Here is a 14,889-nt window from a genome sequence, read left to right as displayed (position 1 = left end):
CGTGCTGCAGGTATGTCCTCGTTAGGTCCCGAGCTTGCGAGCCTCCGAGTCACCGAGAGTGGAATGTTCGACGCCATCGCATTTCGATTGGACAATTACTTTCGGATCTCGGAGCATCAACTATTCAAGAAATGTGAATAAGACGGCATTTCCGATTATATTTACAGAGTTGAATGTGGTAGATACCACACTGTTTGGCTAAACAGAACCCACTATAAAGAGGGTACCACTACTCGCCACCGGGACCCTACCCGATATCACTACTTAACACACTCGGAAAACTATTGGAAGCGGTGATGGCCCGACGGCTCCTTTCTTCAACACTATAGATTTCTACTGGACACCCAGTTCGGATGTCCGGGACGCACAGCGGGAGCCCTCCCAGTGCTTGCCAACGCAATCGACCAAGAATGGTATAGATAGAAGGTCGTCACCCTAGTAGCATTTGACCTAAGAAAAGGCTATTGAACACTCGTGAAGGAACTCTAAGAGCTATCTTGTGGAATTCTTGTAGGCTATGACTCTGTACTTGTGGAGTCACAAAGGATCGTCATACCAATGTACTGAATGCTGGCGTGAAGAACGCGTCGGCAGCTACGGGCATCGAAGAACCAAATCTAGAACGTCAGATGGCAATGGGCCCGACTAGGCCGAGCCCCACGGGGGAGCTTCATGTCAAAAGGTGAATGATAAAAGAAGTTGGAAAAAACGCTACATATACGTGATCGCCGACGTTACTCAGATTTAAAAGAATGGTAGATTCAACAGATAGGCAGCCTTCAATATGAAACTCTGGAATAGAACAAATTTCCCTTTTGACCCAAGACTCCGGAAATAGCAAAATATGGTACAGGAAAAGAACCTGACGGTCTTCCTGGAGTGCATCTAGTCGCTGTCATCGCTATCATCCTGCTTGGACTTCCGGCGCTCCTTCTTCTCCTTCTTCTCCTTCTTCTTCTTCTTGCGCTCGGCCTTCTCCTCGGCTGTCTCGCCGTCGCGCTTGCGCTTCTTGTCCTCGACCTCCTCCTTCACGGGCTCGGGGGAGTCAGCCTTGGGGGTCTCAGTCTCGGTCTTAGTCTCGGCGGCAGGGGCAACAGCGGAGGTTCCGGTGATAGGAAGGTTGAAGTCCTTGTACTCGCTCTTCCAGGCAGCGGGAGTAGCCTCGTTGGTACGGCCGAATTTCTGAGAGATAAGTCAGTACGTTGTACGAAGTAAAGGCAATTTTTAGCCACTTACATCGAGAGTTCCAGCGGTCTTCATCTTCTTCTTCTCAAGGGCAGTGGGTCCCAATCCCCAGCGGCGGGGGTAGAGGTCACGCTCCATGATGCAACGCTTCACCTTGGCAACAACGCCGTGGTCGCAGGTGGTGAGCTCGACAGTGGACATCTGAGCGATACCAATGGCGATAGCCTCACCCTTGGTGGTCATGAGGACAACCTCCTCGTGGCACTCAATACCAGCCTCTGAAGAAAAAAATTAGTGATGTTCCCAAAAAAAAAAAGCTCAGGGGGAAAAAGGTTCACATACCGTAACGGAGAAGACCGGGAATCATGAGCTTGGCACCGTAGCAGACGGCGTTGACAGCGCTGTCCTTGACGACAATACGCTTGTAACCGGTGAGCAGAGACTCCAGAGGGCTGATGACCTTGCGGAGGTAGGACTCGTCGCGGTTGTTGTCGTAGACCCACTGGGCGTCCATGACATCGTGCAGAGTGACCATACCAGGGCCCTCAGCCATGGCTCCAGAGCGAACACGGCGAAGTTCCTGCATGTGAGCACCAACACCGAGGAGGAGACCAAGGTGAACACAGAGGGTACGGATGTAGGTACCAGCCTCACAGCTGACCCAGAAGACACCGAGGTGGCGCTCGTTGTCGAACTCGTAGTTCTTGCTCTCGTGGATGGTACGGATACGGAGCTGGCGCTTGACGGCAGAGATCAGAGGGGGACGCTGGAAGAGCGCACCGGTCAAGGTCTCAAGGGCGCGGACGAACTGGGCCTCGCCACCGGGGATCTTGTCGTGGAGACGGATCACACAGACATACTCCTTACCGGCACCCTGCTGGGACTTGACCAGGCGGGTGGCACGGTCAATGCAGACGATCAAACAACCGGTAACCTTGGGATCAAGGGTACCACTGTGACCAGTCTTCTCGGATCTACAGAGGGTAAAGTGGTCAGTAAGGGTGTGAAACTATTAAGGGGATCTGATGGATTTTGATGTACCTAAGGATCCGCTTCATCCAAGCCACGACTTCGTGACTGGAAGGGTTGGACGGCTTGTCAAGGTTGATGACACCGGAGCTGACATATGACTTCAAGTCACGGCTCAGAGGAGAAGAGCCAGCGGGGATAGGGGTGAAGTGACCGGTCCGAACGAGCACTACAAAAAAAGTCAATGTTGGCTGGTCAAGCGTGGAGTTTTAAGGACAAGCGTACGCTTCTCATAGTTCTTTAGCAGAAGCGGCCAATCCGATGTATCAACGGAAGGAACGGACGCTTCAGGCTTGATGGCGTAGTCCATCTCCGAGGTCTTGACGACGGCCATTTTGTTGGTTGTCGTTGAAGGATGCGCGGTGAAAACCCCGAAAATTTGTCGAAGGAAATTTTGCGAGTGCGGCAGCTCCAGTGCCCGAAGCGGTTTAGCGCCTGGAGAAGACACCACGTGACTTGGAGTTCTCGACTTTTTTACGCCTCCGATTCCAAGGACTTCCAATTTGGAGACGTTTGGCTAATATAGATCATATTTGGGAAAATATACTAATCCATCCCATCAAAGATGCTCAGAGATGATTAACTACTAGGATTCAAAATTATGTGTTTGTGGACAAATACATGCCCAAAATTGCGTTCTTATCAATTATCACTACATGTATCGAGGTATGACAACTCCATATAGGCACAACGAACGCCGAAACGTCTACCAGTTGCAAAATCCGATCCCCCCCCATGTACTCCGGCAACATGCGTAGAGCATGTATGGCTCTTGATCTAACCGAGTCTCCGGCCACTGCCTCTGCCATTCCAAGAATTCGAAGAGGTCCAACTTGTCCAGGATGATCCTGATGTTGATGCCGACGAGGGTTCCTCAGCTGGCCTTGGTGCGCGCCTCGCCGTTCCATATCCTCGGTGTCCGCTGTTGGGATCGTGTTCGGTGAAGTACCTCTCCACGAAGGGGGGGACAGTGATGAAATTTCTTCCACCTCCGAAAGTTGGGTAGATACGTGTGAGGAAATCATAAGTATGGGCAGCGACAATTCCCGTGGATTCTACCACCGCGGCATGCCATCCGTACGACACCATGGTGAGAAGAAGCATTGCATATGGCAGGAATACCACCGGGATGTCGAAAAAGAAGAATCTCGTCTTCGTTCCTCGGTTCGTCTGGGAGTAGGTGTAGACAAAAGCCATGATCAAAGCTGATTTGAAGTCAGTGTTTGCCTGAGGATTCAATTGAGTACAGCAAGCTTACGTGACAGGAGGATAGACGCTCCCAGATAACCACCTGCAGTGAGCTTGGGTAAAGTCAGCAAATTTGGAAGAGACGGGTTGGACTACCAGGATGACGAGTACAAAATAGGAAGTGGATGGTATTGGAAAAGAATAGATGATGTATATAGAAATGTAGGGCACCTCCGATACCGACGCGATATGAAATCACGCCAGTGAGCTCGAAAGAAATCCCACCATGCCCACACCTGCACAACACCTGAATTTTGCGAATTATGATGGTGTTGCGCAGATGCAGGGGTGCTTTCCCTCGCCTTCAGGAACCGAATTCAGCTAGATTTCGAAGCTGGGCGGGCAGTTATAGCGAGGGATTGGATATGAAGCGAAGGCAAAAAAAGAAAGAGAAGCAAAAGAAAAAAAAGTGCAGACTCTACCGAGTCACTTACCATGATGCTGAAAGCTACAAAGAGGAGATAAATGAAAAACTCTCCAGGGCCCATGCTCCTCTCCGCAGCACTGCCATAGCGGTACACTATTGGTACATTAGCGGTCTGATCAGGCCAGGTCAATGTGATACCGAGGCATCATACTGATATAAAGATCATAGAGGAAAGAGTAGCTCGGTCCGGTTAGTAAAAATGGCGTGAACAGCCGGAAGATTTGCGGGCGCCATGAGAATATCAAGCTCGGCACGAATGGCGCCCAATAAAAGTCCAGTAGGCCGCCATACATCAAAGCGGATTGAACCAGAGTCAAGGCTGTGAGGGTCCTGCATGACAAGTCAGTAATCAGAGCTTGAGATCGGCGAATGGGACCTGCATACCTAATGACCGGGGGAGCCTGCCAGAAGACATCCATCTTGTGAGAGAATCAGATGCTAGATGGTTAATTGGTCTCAGCTTATTTCATTACAGCCGATCACAAAATAATCAAATTACTGTGTGGTTGAAGAAGGAAAGAGAAGGACAGGTGGAAAGAAAAAGGTGTGCAAATCTAGCTTCGGTGGAGTTTTTCCGAGGTCCGATGCTTACGTACTATACTGTATTCCAAGGGCGGATCCAATGGATTGTTCTATCTGCTTCGACTCCTGTAGGTAGCTGTCATTATTTTTAGTTGTCAGTAATTTCTCTGTGAGATATCATTCAAATTCTCTATCGTAAATGTACAAATATATTGCTTGGGAATGGGTATAGTTGGGTATATTATTCCGATATCGTGCGCGCAGTACCCCGAACAGCCAGCCCTCCATCTGGACCTTCAATCCACACATCCCAAGACCCAGTGTCATTCTTAGGCTTGCCACAAATCACCAGCTCCTGTTCAACAAAAAGAGGCGCTAGATTCTTATATTCAATGTCACTGATGCGGAGATTCAATGTACTCAGCTGTTGCCGAAGCACACTCAGAAGAAGCGTGAGCGTCAACGGACCATGCACCAAAAGATTTGGGTATCCCTCTTGGTTCTGAGTATAGCCCTTGTCAAGGTGGATGGAATGGGCATTGAATGTCAGCGCTGAGAATCGGAATAACAGCGCTTTAGTAGGTATGAGGGCATGCCGGAACGTCGCATTGGAGGGAGCTTCATTGCGCCAGAATCATTAGCACATTTGTCATCATGTTCAATGCTTGGAAGTGTATACTCACGTTTCACAATTCTGCCAGGTTTTCCAAATTGCGCTTTATCGGCCTCAAGTTGGGCGCTGGTTTTTAGGCGCATGAAAATGAGATCCCGGTTCTCAATGACTGATGATTCTCCCACGTTGTCTTCGTTCTCTTTCCATATCCGGTCCCAGGTCTGATCGGCACTTTCTTGTTCAGGGACATTGCCAATGCGTCGCTCAATAGTGACAATCACTTTCTCGTCCCCCTCGCGGCCCTTGACTGTTACATTGCGGATGGATTCTATGCAGACTGCGCGACTACCATCCAGAGGCGGACTGCGCACAGGAAATCTTATATTTCCACCTGCCCAAAGGCGCCGATTGAATGGTTCGCCCGGTGTGTGTAATGTATCTGTGCAGTCCGGGAGTAGTTGGGACAAAGTCACCTGCGGTGGGAAGTAGATCAAGTGGTGACCGGCCGGGAGCGGGGACGGGTTCTGTAATGAGGGTAGAGTCGCATAATCAGAGGAGGTTTGGGATTGTGGAAGAAGATCACGGAGCGTGAGGTTGAGAAGATGCGATGGTTGGGGGTGTAGGTAGTCGTAAGTCAATGGGAGTTTCATTGTGGTCAGTTCATGATGCAAGCGCTCGGCGAGCGAGGAATAATTCCGACATGCATGACGCCCACCTCGCAAAGAGATTAGGGGTCGGAGCGGATTTGTCTTCATGAGCAAAGACACTGACTGAATTGGACTATTGAATCGCAAATTCACTTGACGCAATAGAGTCATCCCGAGTTTGAGTTGTTTGTTTGTCGTTCACTTCCTATCTCGGAACTGCACAATCCAGCCCACACCGCTCGGAGATCCGATGTCGCCTGTCAAAGAAATGACGAGTCACTGGAAGATTTGAGTTGATTCAAATCGATTCAGCCCGTTTAACACGGAAAATACCACTTCATATCTTAATCACAATGGCTCCCTTGAGAGTAGCCTTCCTAGGGCCATTGGGGTCTTTTTCGCATCAGGTACGAACTTTACCCCACATTCTTGGCGAGTTAACTTGATGATTGATCCTTGTTTTAGGCTGCTGCAGAGTCCTTTTGCAAATTATCCGCCGATCTGCAACCCCAAGTCTCATTCCCTGATGCCTTCGCCGCGCTCCAAAAGAAAGAAGTCGACTACGCTGTGATTCCGTGCGAGAACTCGACCAATGGTTCTGTGGTGCAGACACTAGACCTCTTAGCAGACCGGGATGGCTTATATAAAGACGTGAAAGTGTGCGGGGAATATTACCTGACAGTGCATCACTGCCTAATGGTGCGCAAGGGCACATTCCCCGGTGGTTGGGCAGAGTACGACGGCTCAATAACAAAGCTATACACACACTCGCAGGCATGGGGCCAGTGCGAAACTTTCTTGACCAAATATTTCAAGGGCGTCGAGAGACAGGATGTCACATCCACTTCCAAGGCGGCCGAGATTGTCTCCAAGGAGACAACAGAACGAGGCGCTGCCATTGCCAATCGTTTTGCGGCAGAACAACACGGGACGGACATCCTCGTGGAAAACATCGAGGACCGAGCAGACAATACTACACGTTTCCTGATCTTCAGAAATGTGCTCGATCAGGGAACTGCACAGTTCAAGCTCGAGCAACCAAACCCGCCTACGTCGGAAGGCGAGCCTGCTCTTGAAACCACACACAAGACTTTGATTGCTTTCACGATTGATCATTCTTCTCCCGGTGCATTGGCGAATGCGCTGTTGATCTTCAAAGCTCATGGCCTGAATCTTACGAGCATTAACACAAGGCCGAGTCTGAAGAAGCCGTGGCAATATATCTTTTTCGTTGAGTGCGGAAGGACACCCTCAGATAAGAACAAAGATGCAGTTCACAAGGCTCTCAATGATTTGGGTCAAGTCAGTGAGACATGCAAGGATTTGGGGACCTGGAAAGATCACCTAAGTGCAAGCAATGCTTGACTCGACTCACTGGTTCTAATTGGAGGCTCATCTTGATCGTTTTGATTGAGAGCATTGCGTTGATTGTTTTACAAGCGCACTAAAAGCGTCATGTCATATATGCTGAAGATATCTCGGTTTACTACACGAATAAATGAAAGAAACACGTACGTACTATCGATGGTATGGACAAAATGTACACCGCACGATAAAACAGAGAATTTAATGGACAATAAATAGCACCTTCTATATCAACCCTTTCGGGTGCTTTTTTTGAATAACGAGCAAATAACGAGCGAAGACCAGAAAATGCCATTCAGAGCTGAAAGGACAGAACTGGCTGAGCAATAAAAACAATCCAACGCCGTCCAGCTTACATAGAGTAAGCAGTGCAAGCAGCGGTGGATGACCAAATGTTGCAGCTAACCGCACTCAACCTTTCAAATTGCAATTTAAACCTCATCTTCATCTCAGACACTGAGGTGACCTCAGCATGCGTATCTTGGAGCTTGGACGACACTGTACTCAAACATTAGAGCTAAACCCACAAGTGAGAGTCTAGTTGGATGTCTCACCTCTGAGCAGCTTCACGGAGCTTGGACCAGGCCTTTTTTGGATATCCTTTACGGATGCCTTGGTTCCATCGCGGGAGCCGCCTGCATGATCCACGGGGCGAGCCGTCAAAAGACTCGCCGTGGGAGCTTCTGGCCGTTCATCCTCGCTCTCTGCGAGGGGGCAATACCGTCAATCTGCAGATAAGTTAGTATCAATACAAACACGAAAAGCGAGAAGGAAACATACCGTCGTAGAACTCGTCATCATCGCTGTGATCGGCAAGCTGTTCAAAGTTGACCTTGTATCGGAGAATGGCACCGATACCACCGAATCCCTTGACGAACTGGTTTCCTTCGCCGGATCGGTCAGACACGAACTCCAGGTTGGCACCGAAGTCCTTGTAGGCCTCAGCGAGCCACTCTAGGAAAGAGCCTGATTCGATAACCTCCATATCCAATCCGGTTTCCTTGTCCACAAAGAGGTCCTTGTTGGCCTCCTGGATCTTGTTCGTGTGGACGATAACCTGGGAGCCTGCCGCGGTCTTCATAACCCAGCGAGTGATCTCCAAGTTTTCGTGAACGATCAAAATTTCAGCTGCACCAAGCTCCATTGCCTTGAGGGTATCCTCAATACCGTAGCAGACCTTGCCGGTGTCTTGGCTGATCTCCTGGAAGTACTGGCCAATAAGCTTCTTCTCCTGAACGAACTTGACATTGCTCAGGGTCTCGCCAGCCAATTCAATGGCCTGGTTGAAACCGTTCTCACCACCGTAGGAAACATCGACAATCTTGATAACCTTGGACTGCAAACGACCATCGAACAGATCGGACTGGTTGAGATCGTTCTTGAAATCGGCGGAACCAGCCAGCACGATACCAGCGACGTTGGGCTTGTCGTTGGTGATGTAGTTCTGAACAGCCAATTCAGCGATCTTACGCACGTAGTTGTGACGCTTTTCCTCACGGAGACGTGAGAAACGCAGAGCGGATTGACCACCACGGCCCTGTATGGATCAGTATGCATGAATATCGTACTCAATCAGTCGGGGCACTCACGTGCTTCTTGGGCAGATCAACGGAAAGACGCTGAAGAATCTCACGAGTGTTACCACTGAGAGTACCGAACAAAGTACCGTTACCGTCCATGACAATGAAACCGAACTTCTGATCAGCCTCCAAAAGTTCACTCAATGCTTCAGTGTGGAACTTGTTGTCGCAAAGGTAGAGGGAGGTGTTGATGGGCTTGAACGGTTCGAAATCGATGTTAATCTTGCGCTCCTTTCCTTCCGAGGTGATAATTTCACCACAGTACACGACTAGTCCATTGGGAGGGACCTTGTTGTAGAGCTTCAGACGCTGCTGGGTAGAGGTAATGGCCGACAGTACGGAGAGTCGGTTCACTCGAGACTTAATATTGGAGGCGGTACCCTACTGTGCGATTAGGCGGCGTTCGGCGCAGACAGATTGGGGGTATATAGTTCACGTACATACTCTTCAGCCAACATCTTGGCTGCTCTACTGATTTGATCCTTGGGGGCTAAATCGGTATATTAGCGGGCGACAGTAAGTGGCAGGGGGCAGTGACAGCGCACGAATAATGAGCGAAATCATAGAGGTTCCATTTCCACGAGCGGATTCAAGACGCTTGATCAGCTTCTTGACCTTCCAGATCTCGATATTCTTCTCAGCTTCGTTCGGCGGAGGGGCGCTCATCTTGACGAAGGCGACAGTTGATCAGAGGGGGGGAGGATATCGGAGGCCCTGCGGACGCCTGAAGATTCGGTCAGTAATGGGGGCGGAAGTCGGCGAACAAAGATTTAGGCTTGCCTGTTTTACACCTAATATCAGTTAGTAGATGCGGAAAAAAAAAGTGCAGAAAATGAATAGTATTTTTTTCAACACTCATAGATCCATGGAGTGTACATACCTTAACTGAATATGACGTTCTAAAGCGACAGCAAATTTCCTCGTGGGGTTGGACATACCAAGTTTGTTCGAGGGGTCGGCTGCCACGCTGAGGTAAGCCAGGGCTACCCGTGACGTATCTGGTACTTGCCGGGTTATGACCCAACAACCTGAGGGTCAGGTACCGGTACATAGGTTGCTTTTTTTTATAAGTCGCCCCCGGCTGCCATTTGTGTACGGAGTACGGAGTATATACTCCGTACTGCGTACTGCGTACTGCGAATGCTATGCTCGATATATTAATAAGCGAATATATCAATTCTGAACTTTGCATCGTATGCAAAACATGTTCAAGATATATCTTAGCTACTGTACACTGGGTTCTCCTGAAAACACAAATTAAATCCTCATTGGGCTAGAAAGTGACATCCTTGCATGATATAGAAAGAATAGAAGAAATGATATATACATCAAGTCTACTAATTCCAAATTTCCTGCATTTTAATAACCTGCAACTACATTCAATTAGTCACATAAAAAAAATCTCTAGCTTATCAAATTTCTGTGATCCGCACCCCACACTAGCGGGAGCTCCTTTCGACGCTAAGCTCTTTTTAATATCGCAAGTTCTCGCCTCCAAGACTCTTATCTGTCGCTGGGAGCTATCTCCATGTGATAAGTGAGGGGAGTTTTTCCTTTCTCTCAGTCTTGACTTCCTTTCCTGCACTTCACCTTGGGAAATACCAACTCGGAAACCTCATCTCTAGGGTCACGTACTATCGTGTTGATAACGGGAAAATATGTCAAGGGCCGAAAGAACAGATGAGGATCACGACAATGAACCGGTCCATGGCTCCTCTAGGATACCTGCTGCAACATCAAGCTCCTATGATTATGGCCAAGATCGCGGGAGCCCTATCACCGAGTCGGAGTTTGGCGGTAGACAGAGGTATGTGGCTTCTGTTGTTGACGAAGGCCAGATTAGCTAACTAGTCTGCGCAGGTCGCCGTCGTACTCGATTCGAGTCCGTCAAGCGGGGGTCCCAACAGTATAGACAACTTCGCGCGATCTTGGCAGAGAGCCGCGGCCTTCCCAGAAGTCATCCCGCGCCGGTCGTCGTTTGTCTCTACGTACTCGGACGATGATCTCGGCATTGCCACTGGCCAAGAATATGGGTCAAGAAGCTCACCATCCTGGGGTCGACACTCGGATGTGGACCGACCTCTACTTCGGGGGGACTCGGACTCGGATCAGGATGAAGGGGACTCACGAGCGCCTGAGCCTTCCAAGAGGGCATTGCCTAGTACTGGCCTGCTGGCTTCGTCGTTTGACAGAAGTTTTGCGGCTTCATATGGCACCGTCTCCTCGCGGATGAGCACGTCGACGATGAGGCATGCGATTCAATTCCACCGAGAGCACCATCCCCATGCGCATGTGGATGGGTCTGGAGATTTGGATCGAGGCCCATTGCTCGTGAAGCATGTCCAACATGAAGATGGAACCCAGGAGGATATCATCGTTGGGCAATCCACTGTCCCGCAGACCATCTTCAACTCGGTCAATGTGCTAATTGGTATCGGCCTGCTGAGTCTGCCATTGGCAATGAAGCATGCCGGGTGGGTTTTGGGATTGGCATTCCTTGTATTCTCGGCAGTTACCACTTCCTATACAGCCAAGATTCTGGCTAAATGTCTGGATGTCGACCAGAGTGTTGTCACGTATGCTGATCTGGCTTACATCAGTTTCGGGCAACATGCCCGTTTGATAACAAGTTTCCTGTTCTGCTTGGAACTTTTGGGAGCATGCGTGGCGCTGGTTGTGCTTTTCGCAGACAGTTTATATGCCCTGGTACCAGGATTGAGCATCCTCCAATGGAAGATCGTGTGTGGAGTTGTGCTTGTACCGCTCAACTTCCTGCCTCTACGATTCCTGAGTATTACCAGCATATTGGGTATAATTTCGTGCACATCAAGTAAGTCTTCTTCCGAACCGGGGCTGATAGATGGAACTGACGCTCGAAAGTTGTGGTACTAATTTGCATCGATGGCCTTATCAAGCCAGATGCACCGGGCTCCTTGCGGCAGCCAGCTAATACATTCCTCTTCCCCGAGAACTGGTCTACACTCCCTCTAAGTTTTGGTCTTATTATGTGTAAGTAAACGGCCAAAAGCAATTGTGACCATAAGGCTAACTGGTTGAAAAGCACCTTGGGGTGGCCACGGTGTCTTCCCTAACATCTACAGAGATATGAGGCACCCTCAGAAATACGGGAAGAGTCTTTCAGTGACCTATATCTTTACAGTAAGAATATTGAGTGACTAGGATGAAGTTCGATTCTAACGAGTTGACAGTTTACTTTGGACTGCTCAATGGCGATCATTGGTTGGCTCATGTTTGGCGATATCGTCCGCGACGAAATCACCGCGAACATCCTCACCATCACCGACTACCCACAGTCCATATCAGTCTGTATTGTGATTTTCATTTCGATCATCCCGCTCACGAAAGTGCCCCTGAAGTGAGTCTAATGCCCCCAATTGTCCTCAGACACTGCTGACAAGAAATAGTGCCCGGCCTCTTGTGGCCACATTTGAAGTTCTTTGCGGACTCGGAGGTGGCTATGTGCCTGCTGAAAACGGCTCGGAGACACTACAAAAAATCTCACGGGCAATGGTCCGTGTTTTTGTAGTGGCTATGATTGTTATATTGGCGGTTATCTTCCCGGCTTTCGACCGCATCATGGCTTTCTTGGGATCGTTCTTGTGCTTCACGATCTGCATCATCTTCCCTCTTGCATTTTATCTCAAGATCTTTGGAAAGGAGATCAGTCGAGGTGAGTACATCCTCGATTGGATTCTGCTCATCATCTCCTCGATATTGGCAGCCGTGGGGACTGTATGGGCCTTCCTGCCACAAGACATGCTCTCTGCAAACTAGTTTCCACCTGCAGCATTGTACATGGAATATAATAATAGCAATTTGTTTTGCATGCAGATAATCACTTCTTGTTGAGAATGACAGCGAAATTGTTTCTTGTTTTGCCGGATCTCAACTCTTCCTTCTTAAAAGCCTTGGGTGCGTAGGTGCCAGTGTGTTCCCATAAATGAAAGACAAGCTTTGAAGTCCGCTTGCTTTCTGTTAGACGGAAGCCCAGGCAAGTCATGATTTCCCCCAGCCTTTCCTCGTTGAGGTAGCGCGAGTTGTCCACGCATGCAATAGGTAACACCAAAAAGAGACTTGGAACGAGTTCAATAGGGCATTTCGAGGTCAAGAACTTGACACAATGCTTGAGCATTTCACCACGTCCCGTAGCATCAGGAACATAGTTGAGCACCAATGACAGACTGATCATGTTGAAACGTTCATCGTCACTGGAGGGCAAAGGTCGCTCCATGAAATCTTGCTTGAGAATCCCCGGCTCTTGGGAATTCAAGTCGATCCGGGTGACATCCAAGGCTGCGTGCGCAGAGCAGGCGTTTTTGGTGCTCAAAGCTCCAACTTCAAGGACCCGGATCTTTGGAATGGTGTTGTTCCATTGCTTCAGTTGCGGCTTGATCCAGTCGATGAGAACTTTGCTGGAATCTCCACCGCGGTCCATCGATTGACCTAGTTTACTGGCGATCTGATAGCTTTCGAGACCGCCATTGGCTTTGATTTGAGCGTCAATGCTGCTGACTCGGGCTTCGTCTCCGGCGGCCAGAGCTTGGGCCCGGACTTTGAGAAGTCGATGATGAGATCGAATCAGAGTGCGGGTAGCCTTGGCTGAAAGAGCAGCGTCCTTGGATTTGACAATGGGAGGCCGACTATGCGACAATAACATCGGCCTCTTGGATCGTTTTTGGGGAGCCATGTCTTGATGATTGCGAAGGATCCAAAGATTAGGGCGATAGATGCAGATATCAAGAATATGTTGTTTCTTCGGATCTCCTTGAGGGCCGAATATACAAAAAGGAAATGAGTTTACTGGCACGCAAAGAAAAGCTGTTCAAGAAAATGAAAAGAGAGCCAAATACGATGTCCATTCTGATTGGACAAAAAAGTAACCATACGGTAAGGCGGTGTACTGAAAAATACCAAGAATACCAAGACCCAGCAGATTGAAAGTCACCTGACCCACACACAGCACTAGGGTTTTCGCTAAGCGAAGACCACTCCAAATCCGTTCGACTTTTGACACTGCGATAATCCATCATCGACAGCGACCGACGACAGCCATGGCCCCCTCCGACAACAAGACCGGTATGTTCAAATAACAATGCGCTCTTCCTATTGCGATCGCCGCCTTGCCAATTGTGAATTCGCCGTGTGGATGTGGAGGAAGATATTCGGATTCAAAAATTTCGATATTTGGAGATCACTTCGCAAAGAGCCGGAAACACCAGGACATATCGCAGGACCCATCTGCATCGCCATATGCCTACCGATCTCAAATTTGCGCCTCCGATTCAGCATCCTCGACCTAGCACATCCACATCTGCAAATTCACAAATGGCAATCGACGATCGAACTTTTTGAGCAAATTTTTTCCGGTTCACTAGGCTAACGAATATTCTCTACAGGCAAGAACAAGGCCAACGCCGCCGCCAAGGCGGTTGCCAAGGGCGCTTCGGTACGTAGCAAAAGATGAAGCAGACCAAAGAAACCCTTTTGGAGCCTATCGCTAACGCGGTTGTGGCAACAGCTTCACAAGTCCCGCAAGGTCCGCACCTCGGCCACCTTCCACCGCCCCAAGACCCTCCAGCTGTCGCGGTCCCCCAAGTACCCCCGCGTGTCCGTCAACCACGGCCCCGCTCTGGACTTCAACAAGATTGTTCTGTACCCCCTGAACACTGAGAGCGCCATGAAGAAGATCGAGGAGAACAACACCCTTGTCTTCATCGTCAACGTCAAGTCCAACAAGCGCCAGATTAAGCAGGCTCTTAAGAAGCTGTACGATGTTGACACCGTCAAGATCAACACTCTTATCCGGTATGTTTTACTTGACTTGCAGATATGTGGATTGAAAGCTAACATACTCCTCAGCCCTGACGGAACCAAGAAGGCTTTCGCCCGTCTTACCCCCGATGTCGATGCTCTTGACATTGCCGCCACCAAGTTGGCCATTGTCTAAGCGGGGAATGCTTGAAAAGGGATTTCTTAGGGTTTTGGCGAACTTTGTTTTACACTGCGGTGATGCTAAAATACCAGCCGGGCTGAATGATCAAAAAGAACATAACTTGTGAAAGTGAAATGCACGATTCCAGAAGAATCGCCGGACTTGTCGGTCCTGTAATGGCTAAGACATGTTCCAGACCACGTAGTGCATTGTAGTATTGTAGATTTCTCTATTAGTAGTCTATGTTGACCAGAGACAGTGTAAATGGTCGAACGATCTTATTGGATTGAGACAAGAGTCAACCTTGCCAGTGTTGTACT

General features: G+C 49.2%; 8 protein-coding genes across 8 annotated transcripts; 3 read left to right on the top strand and 5 right to left on the bottom strand.

Annotated features, from left to right (window-relative positions):
• Positions 1 to 885: 885 nt before the first annotated feature.
• On the bottom strand, positions 886 to 2,548 carry cbf5 (pseudouridine synthase CBF5; the record flags this gene model as incomplete). Its single annotated transcript, XM_056723350.1, has 5 exons — positions 886 to 1,182; positions 1,237 to 1,463; positions 1,528 to 2,159; positions 2,227 to 2,383; positions 2,440 to 2,548. The coding sequence occupies 5 exons, from the start codon at positions 2,546 to 2,548 to the stop codon at positions 886 to 888; spliced, it is 1,422 nt and encodes a 473-aa protein (XP_056579600.1).
• A 443-nt stretch (positions 2,549 to 2,991) lies between these two features.
• Positions 2,992 to 4,308, bottom strand: N7517_005619 (uncharacterized protein; the record flags this gene model as incomplete). The annotated part of the gene is made up of 5 exons (XM_056723349.1): positions 2,992 to 3,419; positions 3,473 to 3,515; positions 3,897 to 3,982; positions 4,041 to 4,219; positions 4,274 to 4,308. 5 exons carry the CDS (start codon positions 4,306 to 4,308, stop codon positions 2,992 to 2,994), a joined length of 771 nt encoding a protein of 256 aa, XP_056579599.1.
• Positions 4,309 to 4,652: 344 nt separating this feature from the next.
• Positions 4,653 to 5,779, bottom strand: N7517_005618 (uncharacterized protein; the record flags this gene model as incomplete). The annotated part of the gene is made up of 2 exons (XM_056723348.1): positions 4,653 to 5,029; positions 5,095 to 5,779. The coding sequence occupies 2 exons, from the start codon at positions 5,777 to 5,779 to the stop codon at positions 4,653 to 4,655; spliced, it is 1,062 nt and encodes a 353-aa protein (XP_056579598.1).
• Positions 5,780 to 6,024: 245 nt separating this feature from the next.
• N7517_005617 (prephenate dehydratase PHA2) lies at positions 6,025 to 7,036 on the top strand (the record flags this gene model as incomplete). Its single annotated transcript, XM_056723347.1, has 2 exons — positions 6,025 to 6,078; positions 6,137 to 7,036. The coding sequence occupies 2 exons, from the start codon at positions 6,025 to 6,027 to the stop codon at positions 7,034 to 7,036; spliced, it is 954 nt and encodes a 317-aa protein (XP_056579597.1).
• Positions 7,037 to 7,388: 352 nt separating this feature from the next.
• On the bottom strand, positions 7,389 to 9,282 carry N7517_005616 (translation termination factor eRF1; the record flags this gene model as incomplete). The annotated part of the gene is made up of 6 exons (XM_056723346.1): positions 7,389 to 7,534; positions 7,591 to 7,740; positions 7,817 to 8,573; positions 8,626 to 8,997; positions 9,057 to 9,106; positions 9,162 to 9,282. The coding sequence occupies 6 exons, from the start codon at positions 9,280 to 9,282 to the stop codon at positions 7,389 to 7,391; spliced, it is 1,596 nt and encodes a 531-aa protein (XP_056579596.1).
• Positions 9,283 to 10,274: 992 nt separating this feature from the next.
• Positions 10,275 to 12,411, top strand: N7517_005615 (putative transporter; the record flags this gene model as incomplete). The annotated part of the gene is made up of 6 exons (XM_056723345.1): positions 10,275 to 10,436; positions 10,477 to 11,446; positions 11,497 to 11,625; positions 11,678 to 11,775; positions 11,826 to 11,992; positions 12,042 to 12,411. The coding sequence occupies 6 exons, from the start codon at positions 10,275 to 10,277 to the stop codon at positions 12,409 to 12,411; spliced, it is 1,896 nt and encodes a 631-aa protein (XP_056579595.1).
• A 61-nt stretch (positions 12,412 to 12,472) lies between these two features.
• Positions 12,473 to 13,324, bottom strand: N7517_005614 (25S rRNA (adenine2142-N1)-methyltransferase; the record flags this gene model as incomplete). Its single annotated transcript, XM_056723344.1, has 1 exon — positions 12,473 to 13,324. One exon carries the CDS (start codon positions 13,322 to 13,324, stop codon positions 12,473 to 12,475), a length of 852 nt encoding a protein of 283 aa, XP_056579594.1.
• A 364-nt stretch (positions 13,325 to 13,688) lies between these two features.
• N7517_005613 (60S ribosomal protein uL23) lies at positions 13,689 to 14,584 on the top strand (the record flags this gene model as incomplete). The annotated part of the gene is made up of 4 exons (XM_056723343.1): positions 13,689 to 13,713; positions 14,034 to 14,083; positions 14,156 to 14,442; positions 14,497 to 14,584. 4 exons carry the CDS (start codon positions 13,689 to 13,691, stop codon positions 14,582 to 14,584), a joined length of 450 nt encoding a protein of 149 aa, XP_056579593.1.
• Positions 14,585 to 14,889: the final 305 nt, after the last annotated feature.

Source organism: Penicillium concentricum, assembly GCF_028827145.1.
Source record: "Penicillium concentricum strain IBT 3081 chromosome Unknown utg000002l_segment0_segment0, whole genome shotgun sequence".
In the NCBI taxonomy this organism is placed as follows: Eukaryota; Fungi; Ascomycota; class Eurotiomycetes; order Eurotiales; family Aspergillaceae; genus Penicillium; species Penicillium concentricum.
Note: the sequence above shows the minus strand (reverse complement) of the source record. Positions and strands in the feature narration are given on the sequence as shown.